This window comes from Malaclemys terrapin, chromosome 4 (assembly GCF_027887155.1).
Source record: "Malaclemys terrapin pileata isolate rMalTer1 chromosome 4, rMalTer1.hap1, whole genome shotgun sequence".
NCBI lineage: Eukaryota > Metazoa > Chordata > Testudines > Emydidae > Malaclemys > Malaclemys terrapin.
The window spans coordinates 105,833,501-105,859,141 of record NC_071508.1 but is presented as its reverse complement, the minus strand read 5'-3'; the positions used below and the strand labels follow the sequence as shown (position 1 = coordinate 105,859,141).

Sequence of the window (25,641 nt, the reverse complement as noted above, 5' to 3'; positions counted from 1 at the left end):
ATAACAGCATAATAATAATTGGCAGAAATATTATTACTGTCTAGTCATCTTGATTATTTTGGTAAAGCCATTATTTTTACCTGTAAAATGTGACTTCCCAAATGTGATTCAAATACTTCAATGGCAAGGGCACTGGGGCTTCTCCTGCGCTGGGCACCTATAACTGAATAAAAAACAATTATGTTCCAATGTCTGCACATTCAGTCATGCTGTATCCCTGATTACACCACTGGAAAGATACTATAGACATGGACTCTTGCATTTTTAAACACCATTAGTGTTAATTACAACTTTGCTTTGCACTATAGTAAGTAAAATCACTATATAACTTTCAGTGACTTGAATTTTGTGGCACAATATTATTCTTTTCAAAGCTGTTAAAGTGCCCGGGAACTATGAAAATGAACATGCAATACTAATGGTTCTCAACCTGTGGCCCAATCAGCACACAGCTGCAGCCCATGTGACATCCTCAGGGCCATGCAGGTAGTATATATATTGTGTGGATGCGGCCCACATAACACATAGAGAGCTGGTAAATAGATTGAGAGCCACCCAGCTAGACAAATATGGCCCAAGTCCCGATAGAAGTTTCTTTGTTCATATTGCTAAGATTATGGACCGGGTTTGGTAAATAAAATAAGAAATATTAAAGTAGAAGATGCTAAATATAATGTGTGTGCACCCAAATGTGCAGACAAAACCCCAAAAATTACTCCATAATTGTAAAGATAAGAAATATGTCTTTCTGAACATGCTACCTCCTTCATTTGAAAGTGGACTGAAGTGCCTGAAAAAGTCACCGTTTGCAAACAATTTCCTCTCCATGATATCTGAGGTATCAAAACTATTTCCTATTGTAAGTATAAGGAAATATTGCAAAATCCCAGATACCAAGGTAACTGCTGTGTCTTCAAACAGCAATCTCCATACTATTTGTTAAAATAAATAGTTTTAAAAATAGAAAGGGAGTAACTTGCTGTTATGTTTTCAAAGGCAATGATGACTAAAATAAGAGAAAAAAATCAAGAAATCACACAGTAGAACTTTCATTAATCTCTACTTCATATGGGGTGCCAGGAACAACAAGACAGTAATAGATGGCTAAACACAGCCAAGCAGGGGAGAAAGTAACCTTCTGTAGATATAGCGTTTTTTGTTTTAGGTCTAGATTGTGTCTAGCTCTGCTTGGAGGGAATGGGGGACAAGGGAGGTGGGAAGAGGGGAGATGGTTTAAGGAGACTCCCCTCCCCCTTGCAGAGGGCAGACATATTCACATCTAAGGCCTGGTCTACACTACGACTTTAATTCGGATTTATCAGCTTTAATTCGAATTAACCCTGTAACCGTCCACACAACGACGCCATTTAATTCGATGTAAAGGGCCCTTTAAATCGATTTCTGTACTCCACCCCAACGAGCGGAGTAGCGCCAAAATCGATTTTAGCAATTCGAATTAGGATTAGTGTGGCCGCAATTCGATGGTATTGGCCTCCGGGAGCTATCCCACAGTGCATCATTGTGACCGCTCTGGACAGCAATCCGAACTCGGATGCACTGGCCAGGTAGACAGGAAAAGCCCCGCGAACATTTGAACTTCATTTCCTGTTTGCCCAGCGTGGAGAGCACAGGTGACCACAGATACCTCATCAGCACAGGTAACCATGCAGGCTGATAATCGAAAAAGAGCACCAGCATGGACCGTGAGGGAGGTACTGGATCTGATCGCTGTATGGGGAGAGGATTCAGTGCTTGCAGAACTTCGTTCTAAAAGACGAAATGCAAAAACTTTTGAAAAAATTTCCAAGGGCATGATGGAGAGAGGCCACAATAGGGACTCTGAGCAGTGCCGCGTGAAGGTCAAGGAGCTCAGACAAGCCTATCAAAAAACAAAGGAGGCAAACGGTCGCTCCGGGTCAGAGCCGCGGACATGCCGCTACTACGCCGAGCTGCATGCAATTCTAGGGGGGGCTGCCACCACTACCCCACCTTTGTTCGTGGATTCTGGGTCGGGGATAGTCTCGACGCCTGAGGATTCTGCCGATGGGGTAGAGGAGGAGGAGGAGGAGGAGGATGAGCTTGCAGAGAGCACACAGCACTCCATTCTCCCCAACAGCCAGGATCTTTTTATCACCCTGACTGAAGTACCCTCCCAAGCCTCCCAAGCCAGTACCCAAGACTCTGACCCCATGGAAGGGACCTCAGGTGAGTTTACCTTTTAAAATATAAAACTTGTTTTAAAAGCAAACGGTTTTTAATGATTACTTTGCCTGACTTTGCATTCGCGGTCAGTTCAGCTACTGGAAAAGTCTGTAGCTACTGGAAAAGTCTGTTAACGTGTATGGGGATGGAGCGGAAATCCTCCAGGGACATCTCCATGAAGCTCTCCTGGAGGTACTCCGAAAGCCTTGCCAGAAGGTTTCTGGGCAGTGCATCCTTATTCCCTCCTCCATGGTAGGACACTTGACCACGCCATGCTTGCAGCAAGTAATCTGGTATCATTGCCTGACAAAGCCTGGCAGCGTATGGTCCCGGTGTTTGCTGGCATTCAAGCAACATCCGTTCTTTATCTTGTTGTGTAATCCTCAGGAGAGTGATATCACTCCTGGTAACCTGGTTGAAATACGGGAACTTAATTAAGGGGACAGAGGTGGCCGTTCCTACTGGGCTGTTTGCCTGTGGCGGAAAATAAATCCTTCCCTGCAGTTAGCCAAGCGCAGATGGGAAATTGGCCCTGAAGTTTTCCGCGTTTGGCTAGCAGGGATCTTCCCTGTTACCAGCCACGCGGTAGGGGGAGGGTACCGTGATCATCCCAGAGAATTCATGGCGAGGGGGGGGGGGGTCGGCGGCGGGGGGGGGTAGTTTGGTGCCTGCAGGGATCTTCCCTGATACCAGCCACGCGGTGGGGGGAGGGGTACCGTGATCATCCCAGAGAATTCATGGCGGGGGGGGGGGGGGGTTAGTTTGTTTTCTGGTGCTGCTGAATGTTAACAGAAAAACCGCAGCACTCTACTTGCCTGAAGGGGCCCAGACAAGCTCCCCCACACTGCCCCCCCCCCCCCCCAACTGGCTGAGATTGGCCAGGCTTCTGCAGCACTCTACAGGCTATGCTTGGTATGTGGGAAAGGAGGGTGCAGAAGCTGTAAAACAATGGCTTACCATGGCCGCATGCAAGCCGAATTCTGTTGCCCAGACCTGTGATCTCTAGCAGCAAAGCCACAAGCACTCAGCATTAAGAGGCAAAATGCGACCTTGCACAGAAATCACATGTGCTATGTAATGTGAACAGTGTTGGTCACCGTGAAAGAGTATAAGCATTGTTCTGCAAAATGTAGCTTTTAAAACAATTCTCTCTTTTTTCCCCTCCCTACAGCAGCTGCAAATTCCTCAAGCCTCCCTCCTCCATCCCGAAGGTTATCACAGATAAGGCGTCGTAAGAAGAAGACGCGGGAGGACATGTTTTCTGAAATTATGCAATCCAGCAGGAGTGACAGAGCTCATCTGAATGAGTGGAAGGAAACAGTTTCAAAGTATAGGAAAGAAGTCAGTGAACGTGAGGAGAGGAGGGACCAACGTGAGGAGAGGAGAGACGATCGAGATGAGAGATGGCGGCAGGAAGACCAGAGGATGAAGGATGCAACGCTGGGGCTGCTCCGGCGTCTGGTGGAGGTTCAGGAACGGCTGCTGGAAAACAGACTGCCGCTTCAGCCCCTGTTCCACCCTCCCCCCTCCCCATGTTCCGTATCCTCCTCACCCAGACGTGTAAGAACGCGGGGGGGGAGGCTCCGTACACCTTCCCATTCCACCCCAGTAGACAGCCCAAGCAAAAGGCTGTCATTTTTTTAACCTTTTCTTTGTGGCTTTTTCCTTCCCAGCAATCCTCCTCCCAAATACCACCCGGGTTCCCTCCCTCTTTTTCTAATCTATTAATAAAGAATAAATGATTTTTAAATGATAGTGACTTTATTTGGTTTGAAAGAAAGATGGGGGAAGGGGCAGGGTGGGTTCCTTACAGAAAATCAGTCAGTAAAGGGGGAGGGTTTTCATGAAGGAGAAACAAACAGATATTTCACACGGTAGCCTGGCCAGACATGAAACTGGTTTTCAAAGCTTCTCTGATGCACAGCGCTTCATGGTGTGATCTTCTAATCGCCCTGGTGTCTGGCTGCGCGTAATCAGCAGCCAGGCGATTTGCCTCAGCCTCCCACCCCGCCATAAAGGTCTCCCCCTTACTTTCACAGAGATTGTGGAGCACACAGCAAGCAGAAATAACAATGGGGAGATTTCTTTGGCTGAGGTCAGAGCGAGTCAATAATGAACGCCAGCGACCTTTTAAACGGCCAAATGCACATTCTACCACCATTCTGCACTTGCTTAGCCTGTAGTTAAACAGCTCCTGACTCCTGTCCAGGCTGCCTGTGTATGGCTTCATAAGCCATGGCATTAAGGGGTAGGCTGGGTCCCCAAGAATAACTATGGGCATTTCAACATCCCCAACGGTTATTTTCTGGTCCGGAAAGTAAGTCCCTTGCTGCAGCCCTTTAAACAGAGTAGTGTTCCTGAAGACGCGAGCGTCATGAACCCTTCCCGCCCAGCCCGCGTTGATGTTGGTGAAACGTCCCTTGTGATCCACAAGTGCTTGCAGCACCATTGAAAAGTACCCCTTGCGGTTTATGTACTCGGTGGCTTGGTGCTCCGGTGCCAAGATAGGGATATGGGTTCCGTCTATTGCCCCACCACAGTTAGGGAATCCCATTGCAGCAAAACCATCCACTATAGCCTGCACATTTCCCAGAGTCACTAACTTTCGTAGCAGCACCTGAGTGATTGCTTTGGCTACTTGCATCACAGCAGCCCCCACAGTAGATTTGCCCACTCCAAATTGATTCCTGACTGACCGGTAGCTGTCTGGCGTTGCAAGCTTCCACAGAGCTATCGCCACGCGCTTCTCAACTGTGAGGGCTGCTCTCATCTTGGTATTCTGGCGTTTCAGGGCAGGAGACAGCAAGTCACAAAGTTCCATGAAAGTGCCCTTACGCATGCGAAAGTTCCGCAGCCACTGGGAATCGTCCCAGACCTGCAACACTATGCGGTCCCACCAGTCTGTGCTTGTTTCCCTTGCCCAGAATCGGCGTTCCATGGATAGAATCTGCCCCATTAACAACATGATCTCCAAAGCACCGGGGCCTGTGGTTTCACTGAATTCTGTGTCCGTGTCCATGTCCTCATCATGCTTGTCGCTGCGCTGCCGCTGCCGCTGCCGCTGCCTCCTCGCCTCGTTTTTCTGGTCCTGGCTGAGCATAAACTCCACGAGAACGCGCAAGGTGTTTGCAATATTCATGAGTGCTGTCTTGACCTCAGCGGGCTCCATGCTTGCCGTGGTATGGAGTCTGCAGTGTTCACCCACCCAGGAAAAAATGCGCGAAAATGGTTGTCTGCCGTCCGTTGCTTTCATGCAGGGAGGGAGGGAGGGAGGAAGTGAGGCTGTACCCAGAACCACCTGCGACGATGTTTTTTGTCCCATCAGGCACTGGGATCTTAACCCACAATCCCAATGGGTGCGGGAGACTGCGGGAACTATGGGATAGCTATGGAATTGCTACCCACAGTGCAACGGTGCAGAAATCGACGCTAGCCCCGGTACTTGGACGCACACCACCGAATTACTGTGCTAGTGTGGCCGCACTCATTTCGACTTTATACAACCTGTTTCTCAAATCCGAATTATCTAAATTCAGATTAATCCCGTAGTGTAGACATACCCTAAGACCCTGGTGGAACAGTGCCCCTGGAGCGCAAGAAGCAGTGTTGCATCTCTACACACCACAGTGCCTTGAAGACATAATCTAACTCAATGTATTTAGCCAAGGAAGCTGAGTCATAAAGTTTGTAATAGGTAACAACAAATATAGTGTACTAGACCAACAGAGTAGTCCAAAGCTGTTACTGAACAGGCTAACTTGTTAGCAGGCTGATTATCAATTGTCTAATTAAAACTAATTTTAGAGCAACAATTTGTAGGAGTCTTCTGTGACATCAGCTGCCAAGTCTGATATCTGCACACAAAGGTATAGGTCAAGTAATGACAGGGATGTTGACTTATAAGTGTAATGTCACTCCTTACTGATGCTTCATGTAATTTCCTTGCAGGAAATTCTAAACTATTTATACTGGACACACAAGTGACTTCGTTGTTAATAGATTCAGGCAACAGCCTATAACAGTTACAAATGGTGACTGCTCCAGACCTAATATTTCCATGTCATCTTCATCTACTCTCTGAAAGGAAACCAAGAACATACATAAAAACAGCTACAACAAATGCAGAGTTTTCCCAGATTCTTTCATTACATACTGAATTGAGACAATAGATTTTATGTCACAATCAGTTATGCACTTTTACTCCATACAATAGCTGAAGAGATATGTCACATCAATATTATACTTGTACTTGACTTAGTTTCTTACTAATCAATTTTACTTTTGGTTTTCACTCCACAAACTGACCCCCACTTCTCTGACCCTGAATAGTTTTGCTCATCAGTGCTTTTGTCTCTCCTTTTCCCATAGCTACATGAATGCCTGTAATTTGCAGGATTTTGATCAAGTATAAGATTTAGGGACAAAATTCAAAGCATTGTAAATTCTTTAGGATTACTGCAGTCTGCAAATGAAGTGGTCTTCTTTCCCTACTCTAGGCTCTTATTCTTTAACTCCTCCCCCAGTCCTCCACACACAGGCTCATATTTAGAGATGATCCACTCCATCTAGCTTGCCCCACCCCCTGAAATGCCCTGAGCAGTTAGCGTGAATAGGACGTGCAGCCATATTTATTAGGGAAACTTTAGCTTTAATTATAGCTAGAGTAAGATATACAGCATTGTAAAGGTTATCTGTGTTCTCATTATGATTATTATCGGTAAGTACTGCACACAATACAGCCATTTCATGTATGGTTTACCAGAAACCAAGTGGGAAAAATCTACAGGTGTTCCTTAAGCATTGTTTCTTCTTTTTATATAATCATTGTTTAAAACAAACAAACAAAACTTAACTGGTTCTCTTTCTTTCAACTAGACTGTGATTTATTTTTCACACCAAGCCTAAAGACATCACCACTCAGATATTTTTTCTGATTAATATTCTATTTCTATATACCACTCCCTAAAATTCACTGGCATATTTTTAAATGTAGCTGATTTACTGATTATTGCTTCCAGTTCTACAGTGTTAATTGCACATGATGGTTGTTCAGTGTGCGGATGACATAACTTGAATAAGGTCTATGGATATGATCAAACAGAAATCAGTAAATGATCTGCATGTGGATTTTTAAAGCAATGTAGAAGCCTTTTTACTAATAGCTCATCTGTCCTTTTTCACTTTAGACCCTTTCAGTTTCAAAGTGTGTCTGTGGGGGGGGGGGCGGGGGGGGAGGGAGTTCAAATTACAATACTCCAACATAAGTGAGCTGATGTTAGAAAATGCAAACTGGACTGGATAATCACACCTTTAATATTTGTCAATCAAATCCACTAAAAACCTACACGTGTGTCTTGGTACATGGTATCCATGCGCATAAATATCTTGTGAGAGTTTCATGCCATTCAGTTCTATGTCATTTTTATGGCGCTGGAACGCCTCTTGATTTATGTGTTTTGCCCTTATGCAGGTGATGTGGGGCTCTAATAACAGCTCCTAATTTTACAACCAACATAAATATGTTAAACATTATGGCCTCTGGTAGCCAAGCTCCAACGCTAGCATTATTGGTAACTGAATAGATCTTAAATATGTACTTCTTAACTTGCACTTTATTTTTTCTTTGTACCCTCACTACCATATTTGGCATTTTGAGGAACGAGACAATAATGTTTTGATAATTCCAGAACATAGAATACAATGCTATTTTCCTCACTGTTCTGCTTTCACTGCCTCAATATTTTACTTTTTCCAGCCTCAAGCAGTTGATTTCATGCTGTTCATCTGCATCACAAAAATAATATTTTAGTATACCAGGGTATATCAGATTGGAACATTTCAGAAACATGATGAGTTTCTTATGCAATTTGGCAGTCCCGTAACAGAGTAGACTCACATGTGCTGAATGGGTCATTTATTAAATCCAATATACAGCCTTCATTCCCTTGATCTGATTGCCCAATTTAAAGACACTACTTTTAAAAATCTACATTAGCTATAGGATGCTCAAAGAGCAGAGCAAAATAAAATAATGTATTATGGCTTAGATTATAACCTACTACTATGCAGTCATGCAGGTGACTAAGCCATCCTCCACCCACCATGCACAATCATATAGGGCTTGCTGGGATAGGGAGTCTGCATGCAACCAGGTGAAGCAGACTCTGTGACACCACTATTTCCTATCACAACAAAGCAGACAAGGAAGGACTGGGGTACAAGCAGAGAGAAGCAAGAGACTAGATGAAGTTATATTTCCACTCTTCCATCCTTCCAATGTTTCAATTGGCAGTGGCGATTAGGTGCCAGGCAGGGAGTATGCTCTGTCTGGCATCGCAACTGATGTGGGATACTTCAGTTGCCTGTCATGGAACACAAGGTCAGGGAGAAATGTGACTCAGAGATGTTCCTCTCTGAGTCACAATTCATTTTTGGAGATCTGCTTGTGCCAGTGCAGTTATATGACACCCCGTGTTCTGCACTAAAAACAAAGTATTAATCTGGCCCATTATGAATAACATAACAGACAATTGCTTCAGTGAGGTGCAAATCTTACAATAAATAATCTATTTCCATAAACTGGCTACTTACCTATTTTGTGAATGAAATCTAACTGCATTTCCCCTCCCCCCCCAAAGTTCCCAATGGAAACACCACCATAGAAAGTTTAATTGTTTACACACATAATCTCATAGAATTTCCAAGAAACCTAGAGTCCAAAGGATCTAGGATTTCTAAATCAGAGAAACTCAACTGATCATTGAGCTGAGGATCTGGCCCTATATTTCTGAACACTCATAACAGTACCTTATTTTTAATATTTCAAAAGCTAACTTGAGCTACAGAATCATAGTTTTTCGATTATTCAAAAGATTTCCAAATTTCATTGTGAAGATACAAAATGTAAAGTGCTTTAGTGCATTAAGGAAATAGAAGCATTTTAACTTGGTTTAGTAAAGCTATTGAAATAATTAATGCTGTACCAACTAACTAGCACAGCAATAAATTACCTGAACAAAATACCTGGCACAAAGGACTATATATAAAATGTATAATGCAATAAATCAGAGGGGGGGGGGGTGACAAAGGAACTTCACAGCCATCATACACAGTGCACACACAGTGGGGCGGAGTGTCAGTCCACTGCCTTTTTCCTTAGCTGAGCCATCCAGGGTGCACTAAAAATAGGGTGACCATATTTCCCGATGCTGAATACGGGACACCCAGTAAAATTACTCATATTCAAGCAAGTTCAATGGCAATCAATCAGAACTATGCAGTACAAACGTTCAAATTAACAATAAGTTGACTGAGCCCCTGTTAAAAGAAATATTGAATAGCTGGATTCTTTTTATTTACCTTCTTATCTGTAAGGCTTTAGGGTTCACACCGGGAGAGGTGACACACACATTCTCATAAATCATGTGTCTGTGCGCATGTGTGTGTGACTGACTGACCCGACCCTCCCTGCCAGGCACTCTCTGCTCTTCATGTCTGGCTAGGCCCCTAGGATGGACCCACCTCTCCTGATGTCTTGGGAAGATGCAGTGCCAGGTAACACATGGGGAGCACACATGGTCATGTGCCCCCTTTCCCCAGATTTCTGCCAGGGTTCACACCAGAATGTGGCCAGCAGCAGCCTTTTGGCACTGAGTGGGAGGGAAGGGACGAGAGCTGCTTCCAGATGTGGGGGCGGGGGGAGGAATGACTTGGCCCGTGTCTTTGCAGAGTTCATCTTCTCCTCTGCCCCCCCCCGCTCCCCTTTGGCTGGAAGCAGCTTGTCCCTTCCTGCCCGCATAGTGTCATAAGGCAGTTAACACCTGACCACCGACATAACCCAGCCGCTGCTTGTCCCCCGGCTACAGTGCAGGCAGGAAGGGATTAAGCCCTATGGATGCATTGTGCACCAGGGCCCAGGGAACCTGACTGCAGGGTCTTCAGCAAACCCGGCCAGAAAGGTGGATCAGCAGGGGAGGGTGCCTAGGGGACAGAGCAGCCCTGCGCTCCCTGGGGGCAGGACCGGGGGGCAGGTGAAGAGGGTGCTAAGCTCCTGCCCGGGAGGCTGCTGTGGAGCCTGCAGGATCGGGGCAAGAACAGGTTGGAAATCGCTTCCCCCCACCACCACTCCAGAGCTTAGCTGAAGGGTGGAGAGGCTTCCCCATGCCAGCACTGTGTGGGGCTTTGGCACACACAGGGCTTGGCTCCTCCTAGCCAGCGCCCAGGCTGGGGGGTCTTGGGCTTTCCCGAGGCGCCAGCCCAGCCAGAGGCAGTCGCGGAAGGAAGGAGCCTGCTGGCAAGGCTGCTGGGTGAGCTGTGCACTCCGACCAGGGGCTGGTTCTCCGCACAGCGCTGAGAGCTGGATGCGCCCCGCCAGGGGGATATGGAGGAGCAGCAGGGCTGCGTGGTGGTGGTGAAGGGGCAAAGCAGGGAGAAGACAGTGAGAGGGGAAGCACGTAAAGGGTCGATGGGTGGGCAGCAGAGGTGACAGGTAACCGGCCTAGCGCCTGCCTGCACTCACCAACCACTGCAGCTCGCAGCCAGTACCAGCCGGAAATGGGACAGGGGGTGGGGACCTGCTGGCCGAGACCTGGCACACAGCAGGGGCTATGGTGATGGACCAGCAGGGGGAGCAGCTGGCCCTATGTGCTGCATCTTCATCCTGCCACCAGCCTTGCACACCCACCTCCATTGTCAGCCACTGGACACCCCCCCACACACACACACACTCACAGCTGGTGGGTGGGTGGCTGATGAGCAGGAATCCGGCCAGCAGCAAGACCCACCAATACTGATGGGGGTGGGGAGGGGGAGAGAGACAGAAAATGTGGGACAAGTTGCCTGTTTTTAAGAAAAAGTCAGGACAGCTGCAGGAGGGCTTAAATACTGTTCCTTTAAAAAATGGACATCTGGTTATCCTAACTAAAATGGGGACAATATATGTGACAGATATGAAACTGCTCTGTACTCAGTTGTGAATGCTGTATGTTAGTTTGGCTATGTGAATGTTATTTTATGAGCATATGAAACCAAAGGTTTGTCTACACTAGGTGCTGGAGATGTGCTTCCCATCTATACAGACATAATCACACTACCTTTCATTGATGTAGTGTGCTAAAAACAGTGGCATAGCCAGAGTAGCACAGGCAATGGCATGGGCTAGCCATGCAGAATACAAACTCACCTGAACACTATGGATACGACTCAGCATGGGACTACACTGACATGCAAGAGGGAACTTTTAGGTTGCACTAGCAAGGGCCACACAGGCCTGTTTGTGCATGACACACTAGTACTGACTAAAGTTTACAGCCCTCTGGTGCAGACTTACAGCCCTTAGTTAGCTTTTATCGTAAGGGAAAAAAAGACATTGGCTGTAGACAGCCCTGACTGTTCATACTCAAGCAGACAATACAGGCATTAATGCCTTTGAAGTTTGCCTCTAATAATGTGGAATCAGTAGTCTGACTGGATCCACAGAATGGGAGGAAAGATGCCAACTTGAAATCTCATGGCCTTTCAGGCAGGAAGTCTAAAACAAAGTGCTTAGAAGTAGTTACAGCTGAACCTCTAATGAGATATGAACACTGACAGAGGGTCAGTCTGAGAGCCAGTGGCTGTAGGAGTGCAGTCTCCTTCGCTTGCCGTGCAATCTGCTGTGCCCTGTCTGGGACAAAGTGGGGCCTACCTACACTCGCAAGGAAAGGCTAAGGTTTAGATAGGATAATATGGGTATAGGCCTTTTGTTATGTTTAACCCTTTCCCTCTCTGTTTCCTATCTTCCTAAGGACAAATAAATAATACTTCGTTTTGACGATGCTTTTCTCTGTCACTACATTTTCATACTGGTCACAAGTCCTGAAGGGAAGTCCAGCTGGACCTGCTGAAGACATGCTTGGTGAACAAGAGTGCTGTGACCTGGGGACCCAGTCTAAAAGTTGGGTGAATCACAAGATTTCATCCTGAGAGAAGTACAGGCATGAGGCTGTAACTTGGAAAGAGTACCCTTGGAGAGACCAAGTCAGGGTGAAAGCTCACCCTGAACCACAGCAACTGGTGGTTCAGAGGGAAATCCAAGGTTAGTGTCTACCATAGCAGCCTAGTGTGCATCCACAAGGTGGTGATCCTCCTGGGATGTAACATAATGGCAGATTATTTCATCTCGGGTTAGTAAAACTATTGAAAACTTTAATGCTGTACCGTTACCAACTAACCATCAAAGCAGTAAAACATCTGAACAAATTTGTCAAAAATGACTGTATATAAAATGCATAATGCATATAAGATAACATGATAATCAACTTAAAACACTAACAATGGCATTAAAATATATTTTAATGTATATTTATTTGTCATTCTGCATGCATATTGATGTCCATCCTCCAGTCATGTGTGCATCTTTGTAAAATATGCATACACTGTTACAGTACATAGTACATAACTGATTAGATGTCAAGAATGCACTTGTTAACTTGGTATGAAAGTATTATTTAAAATGGAAACTAAGGCCTTGGCTACACTTACCAGCTAGTTCGACGGCTGGAAATCGAAGTTCTGGGTTCGACTTATCGCGTCTAGTCTGGACGCGATAAGTCGAACCCGGAAGTGCTTGCCGTCGACTGCGGTACTCCAGCTCGGCGAGAGGAGTACCGCGGAGTCGACGGGGGAGCCTGCCTGCCGCGTGTGGACCAAGGTAAGTTCGAACTAAGGTACTTCGACTTCAGCTACGTTATTCACGTAGCTGAAGTTGCGTACCTTAGTTCGAATTAGGGGGGGTAGTGTAGACCAAGCCTAAGGTATGTTTTATTACTTGCTCTCCTATACCTCATCTGGCAAACTGCATAAGTACATTAAGCTCCAAGAATTAAAAATATTTTACTCATAAGAATATTTAAAATACTTTAACAAAAGAGATTTGCTTTAATATGTGTAGCTGTATAATATTTAATTATATTTTACTCACAATTCTACATCTTACAAGGGGTTAAAGCAAGCTGTTGTCAGAGGTATGGCACATATCATATCACTTTTAATCTCTGTAAATCGGATTGGTGGCAACAGATTTTAAGCCTGCATTCCTCCAAGATGTATGTTTGCATTCTTCACCCACCTCAAAACATTTGAGATTCAAAATTGCCAGAAAAAATATTATTCAAATGGTTGTTTTACCACAAATCTTCATGTGTTTTATGGGTCTCCGCCTGGCCTGATTACTCCAGCCTGAGTTTTCACTGAATAAGCAGAGCAAGATCAGGCCCCAAATGTCTTTCTTTTATTGTTTTAACTTCTCAAATTAAAATGAAAAGTTTTATGTATGAAAAGACATCAAACCTTAAAAACAAGCATATGTAAGATTTTAAAATATTTGACAAGTCAAATAGTTGTGTGTGGTTTCTTTTAATTTGTACTTATTCATACATTTTAGAGAGCGTATTTCAAAGATTTTTCTTTTCATTCTGAAGGATGACGGCTTCTCTGTTCAAGGATTTCTAGTCATCTAAGTAGAGGGAGTTCTCCATCTGTAGCTGGGGGAGGGAGCACTGGCCTTTCTCCCACAGTCTGGTAGTTACTATAGGAACTATTGTGCCTCCTTCAAAAGGGTTACAGATAGGGTGATTAAAATTCTTCATGGAAGAACCCCCACTCCTCTCTTTGACAATGAAATTCTTCAGAGAGAAAGCTAAGCTTCTAGTTCAGGAATGACAGCACCTGAGAGAATGAGGTAGCAGAGAGTAACCACGGCTTTAAACAGAACCACAGGAAAAAACTGCTGGGGTCCATAGACTCTTCAGCACTCCGGCAAAGGATGAGGTGTTCTAAGGTAGCTGACAGGAAATCCTAAATGGGTTTGTGGGGCTAAGGAGTAAAACTAATCTGAGTTCAAGAATGACTGAAAAGATGTTTTATTCCCCTGGAATCCCAGCAAGCTCACTGGAAACTCCCAGGAAATAGAAACAGTAGGAACATCCTCAGTGCATGAAATACAACCACATTCAGATAATATTATGATTCCCCAAAGCTATTTTCAGAGGTAAGGAACACAGTACACTTTGAAATAAAACCAAAATTAGGGCAAACAAAGCTATTACCATGCCAATGCAACAAAAAGACCAACTACCCAGTATTCAATCTAGCTATCAGTCCAGGGTAGCAAAATGCACTGTGGCAGTGTCAAAGTGGGGAAACAATCCTCTGTTTTATTATACTGCCATAGTCCCCAATCATTGTGCTAGGTGCTGTACAAATGTATACATATGAAGATTTGTCCGAGTCCCCAAATTTTTACAGTCTAAGAGGACAAGGAATGTAAAGAAGGTATGAGGGAGAGATACGATGAAGCATATTTTATACACACTTATTTTATACACATTCACAATTTTTTCCTACTACTAAAAATAGATAAAGTAAGTATCAACTAACCCCATCTATCCCTCAATTTGGTCCAATATTATAGGAATCATGGCAGAGGTAAGTCTTGAGAAAAGGTCTGAAGGAGATATGGGAAGTGGCTTTATGGTTTAGTCTAGGGAGCGTGGTCCAAGAGTAAGTGGCAGTGTAGAAAGCAGAGTAAAAAGTTAAATAAATGAATGAGGGGCATTGTTGGAAGAGCAGGGGAGGTAGAGGTGAGTGTGGGGGAAAAGGCAATAAAAATTATGTGGATGTTAAGGCAGTTGTAGGGGAGTTGGCTGTGGTAATCAAGATGAGATAAGGGTCTGCATTAGAGTTTTGACTGATGTGGACAGAAGGAAGTGTCACAGAGGAGGAAAAACAAGCTTTGGATACCAGCTGGATGTGTGAGGAAAAAGACAGGGAGGAGACAAAGATGGGATCCCTAAGAAGTTTGGAAATTTGACAAATGTGCAGATAAACATTCAAATTTGTGGATATTTGTGCAAACACAAATACAGGAAGGTTCAGCCACACCAAAACAAAAATCACATTGTGATAACCCCAGGATGAGGGATGGCTTTGGAGTGCACATCAGAAGAAAAGAGAAGAAGCTGAATGTTTGGAATAACAGGTCTAAGACCTTTATTTTCAAATCAGTATTAAAATTCCTCTGGGAAGAAAACTGCTGTCACCCCTTTCTGACATCAGTGTTACACAAATTGCTAGTGTCACTGATTCTGTTCTAGGAACGAGGGCAGGATATCAACATCAAGTTCCTGTTATATAGTGTCAGACTATACTAGCTGGTAAAACTAAGAGGCCTACATCTGTTGTCTTGACTTTTTTTTCCCAGTCTGATCCCAAAGGTTCATGTCATGACATTTGTAACATCTGCTACAAATGCTGAGGTAAGTCAAGCACAACCTGATTACTTCCAGTCTAATACTCAATCCATCCACAGGGCTTTTACATGCCACTAGTATATCAAGGGGACCAAAGGCTATTGGATCTACAGGAAGCAAGGTACAATATATATTTATGAGAGTCAAGTAAGGGGAGTATCTCTCTGTGACATCCTCCAGTCTTTGTCTTTTTTGACTCTTGGAGCCAGTTCAAATGCCTCTTTATATATTAGGCAATAGTGTATTACAATACATGAGAGCTGTGATCAACATCTCCCAAGCTTCCACCAAGTTTAAATCACAGCCACTCTCGGCTAACCTGACTCTCCTAAATACAACTCTGTTTTCAGGATTGGTTCTCCCAGGTGAAACAAATTCCCCTTCTCCCCTCTCTCAATCTTTTGATAGCATTGGATTCTGCACATTATCATATGGGCAATATTTATCTTTTAATTCACAATATTTGGAGACTGCAACTCTGACAGACCAAAATTGCAACAACAAAAAAGTTAACTCTGAGATAAGCTGCTTCACAAAATGCCATCCGTCCCACAGTTTAACATGAAATGATGGATGTGGATTTCTATCTGATATATATGTGGAATTCTTGAAGATTTAAAACATTGTTGTTAACTGCCTATCATACAGTATGCCACCATGGCTGTACTATCATTAAAAAGCACTGTATGCCAAAATATATCTCAGACTTAAAACAATGTGAACGTTTCAAAAATACCTGGGCAAGAAGCCAACCATTCATTATGGGGCTGCAACTGCCCACTGAATTTTCTTTAAAAATATTCATGTCCTCTTCTAACAGTAATTGGCATATGTTTTTAGAAACTAACGGCTTTAGATGTGACTGGATTAGGCAGCCAGCTCAGCAGTCAAGATCAGAAAGCAGAAACACACATCATATGCTCACAGTCCTGCCTTTTCATTTTATGATAATAAAGACAATGTAACATTGCTTGACAACAAAAAGGAAGTAAGGTATTGCACCTGATAGCAGTAGTATTCCTGTTTTTTACATCTACGTTACGTTCACTTTCTATCTGTGACGTATTATCATGACCACAGTGAAACTGAAATGAAGAATCCCAATAAGGAAGGGCAACAATCTCATTTGAAACAGCACTGGATTTTGCACATTATCATATGGGCAATATTTATCTTTTAATTCACAATATGAGCTTTTGGTCCACAGCGAAGATTTAGAAATACACAGGACTGCTCTCACTGAACGTAGGATGGCTCTCAGCAGTACAATTCAAAACCAGCTATGGTGTAAACAGGCAGCAAATAACCAAACAGAAGGAGTCACTACCCTGTCATACAGTACAGCCATATACTGATCTAAATCAACATTCACAACTTTTATTGATATTATTGTGTGCTGCAAACCAGAATTGAAGGCTTTACGACTATTACAGTCTTGGTTGCTTCAGTGAAGCACATAGCTAGCTGGTTTATTTATACATTTTATGCCTTTTATCCTCTTTGTGATTCAGCCAGAGAAAGATATAATGGAGGTTTGTAAATGAAGTGAGGCTGGATACAACTATGCAATCAATCAACATTTTCAGGGAAGGTATGTGCATCAGTTGCCAAAACTGAACTGAGTAATTAACCCAGGATTCTGGTAAGAACCGACTCTGACACTAGTCAATTATTTTTGCTGGTCTTCCAGCTGCCGCTTCTATCCATTGATAAGGGAGTCTGCAGGCAAAATACAATGATTCTGAATTTGGCAATTTTAACCGAAAGAAAGAAGTTTAAAGGGACTATCAAACCCACATGTGGGAGAATTGTAAAACTGTTCAAAATCTGTTGCAACTGGCTCATTTTTCTCACTAAGTATGTCAGATAAGAGCTAGAAGAGTAAGCTGAAGTTGCCAAGGACTGAAAATATCTCAGAACAAATGATAGCCATTTAGAAAGACCTTTTTACCCTTAAAACATACCTACTAAAGATGGGGTCTTCCAAGGGAGCTGCCACCACCCTATTGTGAGTCCCAACAAATGGGAGATAGGGCTGTTTAATCTTTAAATTACTGTTATGCAGTGTATAGACAGGGAGTCTGATCAAAAGCCCACTGCAATTAATGGAAAGACTCCCATTGACTTAAATAGATTTTGGATCAAGCTTCTAATGCACAAGAGTTCAGACAATTTGTAAGAATCTGTTTCTGTAGCTGGTAAGAAAACAGAATCCTTTTCTCAGAGATTACAAGGGGCTGTAGGAAAAATGGTTGAAATCTAAATCTCATGCTGTTATGTTGTTCAATTCTTTGCTCAAGGAAAACAAAAAATACAGTATAACATGGATGAGTGTGATGATAAAGCAGAATTAGAAAGTTAACATTGTTTTTTTTCCTCAAGAATGTTGAATCCACTACATTTTCCTTGTTAATACCTTCAGTATCTTTTTAAATGGCAGTAGAATTGGAAACCAATTTCTTTGGCAGTAGAATTGGAAACCATCTCTGCAAGGTGACTTCTGGGGAGAAAGTCTGCAGACTGGAAGATTTCAGAACTGTTGCAGCAGTATGTGAGACTTTGGTAATCAGAAACTGGGGATCAAATTCACCATTGCCTTAAGAGTGCACAACATTGTTCACTTCAATGGAGATGCAGTCATTAATACAAACAGTGAATTTGACTTACAGACCCCTTCTACTGTAAGAGAAAATACGCCTTTTTGTTTGCTAATTCCTCAGCTGTGTGATTTACCCTCACTACTCTGCATTTTTAATGTCAAGGTGTCAAATCTCTTCTACTGTGAAACAACAGATGTGGGACTTAGCATTTAAAATACATCATGTCATACCTATCAAAGTTGAATGACTTATTGTAACCAGACATTTATTTTCTTTGTAATCTAGAGGAAGTGGAGATACTTGTTCAGCAAAGGAAGTCAGAAAACTCAGAAGTTGTTCCAGACTCACTGTTGGAAGAGTCAGCTGTGGACACAGATGGGCATATGAACTTTTGGAGAAGTATGTGCTTTGTAAGACACATTTTGAGTCTTTAATTTGGCTAGTTCTTACTTTTTTGATATATTGATACTTTGTAATCTTAGTTTCTTTTTTCTATCTAGGACCTTGACAACTGTATTGCCAAAGCATGCATTTAGATGGTTTTTTCTAAAATTATATTTAATGTACACCTACCAAACTTATTTTTTCTTACACATATACACTAAAAGAGAAACATTTTCATTTTTATAAGCAACTCGGTATTTTGTCAGATCAAAAGATTCCTCTGAAATAATTCTTAACGCTTTGTAACACTCTATAATTCCCAATTTTCTTATACTTTTCTCTTAATTTGCTGACTTGGTGCAGCCAAAGGAATAGTTTCATAGAAACAGTAAATTTGCAACTGACTGTCATCAATTTAAATGTTTTTCCTTTTATGGATGGGGTATTTTTCTGAGAAATTTAACATAATGTGATGCTTCAGTGACAATATATAGAGAGATCTGAATGAAGACCATTCACACTCAATACATGATATACTCCTTACCTTTCCCCCAACCTCCATCTTATTTATATATTCTGCTGTTGTCCAGATGTCCTAATGAGTAATGTTTGAAATTGTTTATCTTTCTTTATTATTTCTTTTAGTAATCTTGTGAGAGAAAGTTTGTATTCTGTCATCTTTCATTATGTGTGTACTGGTTTTATGGTGTTCTTGAAGCCTTGGAATTGTTTCTATATGCCAAACAATGACGTGTTGTTTATTTTATAACATGTGAAAATCAATTAAACTAAGAGTAAAAAATGTGTTGCAGTTGGCAGTGCTATGCAAGGATAAGTCAGAGATTTGGCCAACTAAGGAAAGCTGGTGGACAACTCTTTCAACACTCAAAAGCTTTCCATTACAAACTCCATGTCATTTGCAAATGTACAATCAGCTTCTCTTCTCTTCTAAACATGACTGTGTCCATTAGAGTTGCCAGAATCAAACTTTAGCTACTGGGTTGGCCAGAAAGTCAAATTTTTACAAGTGCAGAGCCAAAGGAACTGATGAAAGGCAAAGTAACATTTCAGCCTACTCTGAAAACAATTCTGACATAGGACAGCTCCCTTTCCTGGCACAACATTGACAAACAGAGAGGCAAGGAGAGAGGAAAGAGGAGTCTTCGTGCTCAGAAGAGGAGGAAGACCCCAATGGATCACGGAGCATTAGACGTCCACACAGGAGAAAGGTATATGTATGTAGGCTGTGTGTGATGAACTCAGGAGGAGACGGGTAACTTCCTCATAGATAAAGAGAAAGGAGAAGAATAAACTGAAAACTAAAACTCGTCCTCCCAAATGAAAAATCAAAACATTTTACACAGAGTGAAAGAGAAGAAGGATTAGAGGAAACTCAAACAATAACCCTTATACTGCGTACTGAATATAGTCTGCAACTCTCACAAAGCTGTGTGGAATTAAAGAAAATAAGCCTTGAAAGATGGTGAGCATAAACTTATTTCCATCTCACTTATTCTTCCTTTCTACTATTTTAATTTACCCTTTCTTTCCATTTTCCCCTTATCTCCTCCCCTATTTTGCACTGCCCCATATGAGGTGGTTAATCATCTTTCCCTCATCTACGAGGTGGAGCTCCACTGACACCTAGTTGTATGAAATTAAATGGCTCGCTTCACCACAGAAATTACACCCCAAAAAACAACACGCAGAATACAGAGGAAGGCATTCAACTGAAATAGTTATCTACTCAATTCCATTTATTTATTTTTCATTTCTATCAACAAATGGAAAACACTCTGCATTATTCTAAAAAGCAACTATCTCAGTCTCTGGCAGAAAGTTTCGAAAACAAGTTGCACTTTACATCCCTCATTTTCATAAACATCACATAGCAATCAACATACTAGCAAACTTTGAAGACTACATCAATGGGCGGCTTTCCTCTCAGAGCCTTTTGCCGCATGTTATCATTAACTATGGAGCCCAGTGGGGTTGTGGCTGTCGCCAGCCTCCCATTTTTTTGTGGTATTCTGCTGACTTCAACAATATTCCTGTGCCTTGCAGAACATTAAAAAGTGCCCTCAAACTTAGTTGAGAGACAGTGTAGTGTCATGTTGTGACATTACGCCACTTTATGACATCAGGAAGTTGCTATCACTAGTGTAGATGTTTCAAATGCAGTGAAAGCAGATTATTGACATAAATAGCATGTTTTGCACCATGTCTAAATCTGCTTACACAACTGTCTGATCAATAACAAAAATACGCTTTGGTCCCAACATCTGAACATTTTTTGCCAGACTTCATGTCATAGGAGCATAATGATTATTCTGGAATTGTGCAAGTGACGGGAGGAGAACACTGTAAATAACATGGAAGAAGCAATATGTTTCATATCAAGAAGCAAGTGACCAAACACAAGTAAGTGACTGACCACACGATTTTCCATCTGTTCTCTCTACTGTTAGAGGGTGTTCCCTTATCTCCCAATCCCTGTCAGAACTCCAATTCCTATGTATTGCATTCAACTCACTGAAAATAATGTAGCTGGCATCAGGCCCTTCCGGCATGTCTTGGAAATATTTAAACTAATTGGATAGGTTTTTATTTAATTTCTTGCTGCTATATCACCCTCCGCCCCACATGCTTTCCTGGAATTAAACTGGCAAACTTGAGGATGTTTTGAGCTAACTTTCACAGATAGGTTCTTCTATGATTCACACATCTCAAAAAGAAAAAAAATCTAAATCTTCCAAACCTGCAACTGAAACAGATCATTAGTGATGCCTCTAACAATCTTTAGCCCTAGTCCAGCAAAGCACTTAATCATATGCTTAACTGTAAGTATGTCAGTAGTCCTACTGAAGTGGTATTATATATTGAAGTCAATGGGATGATTCATATACTCAAAATTAAGCATATGCTTAAGGGCTCTGCTGGATTGGAGTCTACCTGGCCAAAGTAAAACCTCTAAAATCTGTATTTTCTCAAAAACTGATATTTCCCCCATAGAATGCAGTTCCATTAGATGCACGTGTTGTATTAGGTTCTGGTATCAACAGACATTTTAAAAATATTTTTGGTGCAGCAACTATCTGCAAATACATTATTTTACCGTAATTCAAAATTAATTCAAGAGCTGCACATCACTGGGTATCCAATAAACCTTTCAGAATGCAAATGTACCTAGATTAATAAATAACTCAGATCTATGAAAATATGATGTCCTGGATGAAGTCTAACAGAGCTTTATCTACATTTAAAGTCGGAATAATTCCTTAGAATTCCTATTTAAGGAATTCAAGATACTGAGATTTGAAATATGATTCAATACCAATTTTTTTCTGAGTGATAATGTTTCATTAGTTTAAAAGGTGAAAAACAAAATGAGCTGGCAGTGCAGTCTAAATTACAAAAAGAAATACAAAGAGAAACAGAGGACATTGGGATATCCATTTGAATGATGAAAGACTCTAGTGTTGAGACACACTCATACAGATATTGCCAACCACAAAACTGTGGCGACATAAAGGTCAGCTCACATACTCACTAGACAGATAAATAGAGGAAAGCCCCCAAAATATCCCCAAAAGCCTTCTGTCCACTCTATTCTGCAATCATGATTGGCTGTGTCATGTTTATTGTTAGCCCATCTGGACAACAGGTGCAGTACTTAATGGCTGCAGTGTATTTGATTATTGACTAGTGAATATTTCTAAGTGGCACAATAGGCTGCCGAATGACCCTTGGTAATGCAGAGACCTCTTTACAGTATATACATGCAAAATCTCAAAATAAAAGAAAACTGATTCAGGATTTTAACCTATATTCTGTTGGAGACGTTGAACAGAGCTTCAATATACAACTCACATCAGTCAAACAGTTAGCTTGGCACACTTAGAGAGAGTCTATTAAAGAAAAAAAAGAGGTGCATGAATTTCAAGCTTGGAGGCCTCTAATTACCTCATGCTTAAACTTTAACTACAAAATCCAGATAAATTGCTGCACTAAAACCATAGAAGATCCTCCACCTGATTTGTGCCAATGCATCTAAAGCTCAGTGATGCTGATCCCAGAGAGACTTTTCCACTCAATTCTAAGAGAACTCATTTTAGACCCATTTCTAATGAGCATATAAGGATTACTTGGATGTTTTGGTAAAGCTACCCAGTAAATTAGTCAAGCTGAAATTTTATTAGCCGCAAAGCATTACAGCAGCCATATAGTCAAAGAACACTGAGGAAAGTGACGTTGTATTAGTCATCTATTTAGCCAGGTACCAGAGATCAGTACTCAGTACAGGCTGTTAGTTGTAACATTAAGCTAATTGGCTAATAGTTGCAGCAGTTCTTATAATGTTTTTGCACTGAGAAGTGTGACCCCTTCTTGAACCAATTTATGTAAACCCAGAGGGAGTCCTAAATTTATTCCAATTTCATGAATGTATGGTCTGGATTAGGGACCCAAGAGCAATAGGAGTATGCATAAAAACCACTGGGTTAACCAAACACCTAAAATTTACATGCTGTCAGCCTAAAAACATTCTGTTTAGCGCATTACTAAGCAAATGTTGAAAACAAACACAACAATTTGGCATTAAAAACATTGATATTTTATCCAATGCATACTGTGGAACTATGGTTTTTCCTTTCTAACAGTATCCTAGGCTATTTATTTTGTTATAAACTTTTATAGATGTGAAATATTTTAGGAAGTCCTTTGGAAATGGCCTGAGGTAATTTCAAACTTAACAGACCCTGTCCCACTAGAGCTCATTACAGTGAATTTTATAACAAAGTACCCTCTACTTAATTTTCAGAGCTTAGCCAAGCGTACTAGAAATGCAGCTGCATTAAGTGCAATTAATGGTATAATAAAAGCAGTGGAGGGCTGTTTAACACGCAAGAACCAGCAGTAAACAGTGGCTCCATGTTCTCTAACAGTCAATGATGTGTCAAAGTACCAGAAGTGTGAGATTTCTTCTACTGGGGGAAAAGAAGCATCTCCTGCTGGAGAAAAATCTTCTGTCCTTCAACAATTCTACAAAGATATAGTGTAAAAGGATAAAAAATTATTCCCTCCAGTTATGCCACTAGCACTCCCTCTTCCTTTGAGCAGGAGTCCTGAACAATAAACTCATATTCCCATCAGTGAGGAAAATAGGCAAATTCAATTTCACAAAAAATGAGACTAATAGTAAGTGACTCATATAATACACAAAATGATTTGGTTTCATAACTAACAAAGTTAACTGTCAAATTACAGAAAAAGGAAAGAAATATCACTTTTGTGACAGCAAATAATAGTAGCTTCTTATTTAAAAAACCTCAACAGGGCTAGTGGCAATAAAAGCTGTCTAAAATGTAGAATTATCACTTGGTATCTAAACCACTGGCACCTAGGGATGGGAATGGAAACTAACTCTGGTATGAAATTAAAAAGAAGAAATACTGAGATATTTTACACCTTCTATGGAAGGAGACAATTGAGCTTCTCCTTGCCTAAAATACTGAACAAATCTTTGCTATAAAGTGCTGCAATATACTTTATTTTGAACCTTGATATAGTACATTTATTTCTCATATATGTCCTTAAACTATTCATTTTGTGACAGTCTGTGAACCCTTTATTCACACTGATGAGCGGTTAACTCCAGTGAGTAGTCACAGTGGAGTCAATGTGAATAAGTGGCTCCCAGTGTGGCTTTTTTGTGAGAGTTGGAGGCTCTGCCTTGCATGCAGTGTAGCCAAATGCATCTCGGCAAAGGTGGTGTAAAATGCCACGCAAGTGGTGAGAGCAGAGAATTCTGATTTGGTATCATTTTACACCATTTTTATACTCCCTGTATATGGGGCAAATGACAACACAAGATAGAATTTCAAAATGGCTTCTAAAAATGGATGAATATTGGAACTGGGGCCTGGTTCTATGGCATCTATATCTTGAAGCAGACATGAGCCAAGTCTAACTTGTGCCTCTTTAAAAATGACTGTAGAGTCTCAAGGGAACGGAAAACAAAACAAAACCCTATAAAAAGCATTCTTCAATGATGAGGATGGTTACAAAGGATGCCAAAGTTAACATTGGTTGCAAATGTACATTCATATGTTTGGAATGCAACTGGCACAAAAGTCGACAAGGAAAAGAAACAATGTTTAGAAAAGAGGATAAAGAGTTGCTTTAATTGTGGACATCTATAACTTCTCAAAATGTCTTTTACAACAACAAAAACAAGTCTTGTTTCCTGTTGATGAAGTACAGTATCTCAATTTATCTGTCTCTAGTGTGCCAATTACCAAGTACTGTCTGATTAACTGCAAAGATGTTTACAAGATTTTATTAAATCCCAACCTCCTTTGCTCTAATTGCTGGAGACTAAGGGTGAAATCCTAGCTCCACTAAAATCAATGGCAGCTTTACCATTGACTTCAGTGGAAAGAGAATTTCATTCAGTGGGTCTGATTGCGAAGCCACTGACTTTAGCTGGATCAGGCCCTGAATTAGGGGTAATGTTAAATTCTGTAAAAGACAAACCTGACAAAGTTTCAGAACTTTAGAACTACCAAACTGATCTTAATATAAAAATGGACAGTAGCACAAAGTTATCAAAGCAACAGAAGCTGAATTCTCCATTAAATAACCTTATTATATTCCAACTACAAGGGGGACATTGATCAATTATTAAATTATCCCACTTCAAGAGCATGAGCTGCACTACACTGGATGCCAGGGAGAGTTTACAAAAAGATTAGGAGCATCAATTTATGTTGATGTTCTTGAGGTCTCCAAGGAATTTATATCCTATGTTCTCGTCTTATAATGAGGTGAATGGTCTTTGGAGGAAAAAAATGGGGAAAATAAACTGGCTTCTTAATGCACCTATCATGATGTGCTCTGAAATGCACCTAACGCATCCTGTATATCTTGTCATAAGACACAAAGTGGACTAAGTTTTGCTTAACGATTGAGATCAATGGGAACTAAGATCACTCAATACCTCACAAAATCAAACCACATATTAAGTTGCTAAATCTCTCATCAAGTGCACAAATTATGTAGCAAAGTGCATTTCAATATCTCTTCTCTTTAAAGTCTCCTTGTTCTCTTTTCTTTGTTGTTATTTACAGTGTTTGATGACTTTTTCATTTCATATGTAATGTTAGGCA

At 41.6% G+C, this 25,641-nt stretch overlaps 1 protein-coding gene across 6 annotated transcripts in view; it reads right to left on the bottom strand.

Annotated features, from left to right (window-relative positions):
* NPAS3 (neuronal PAS domain protein 3) overlaps positions 1–25,641 on the bottom strand; it is an 821,267-nt gene that overhangs the window by 406,556 nt on the left and 389,070 nt on the right. For all 6 annotated transcript variants that reach the window (XM_054028282.1, XM_054028283.1, XM_054028280.1 and 3 more), the window contains one exon: positions 81–163. In XM_054028282.1, coding sequence (XP_053884257.1) covers positions 81–163 — 83 coding nt within the window. The remainder of the gene's footprint in view (positions 1–80; positions 164–25,641) is intronic.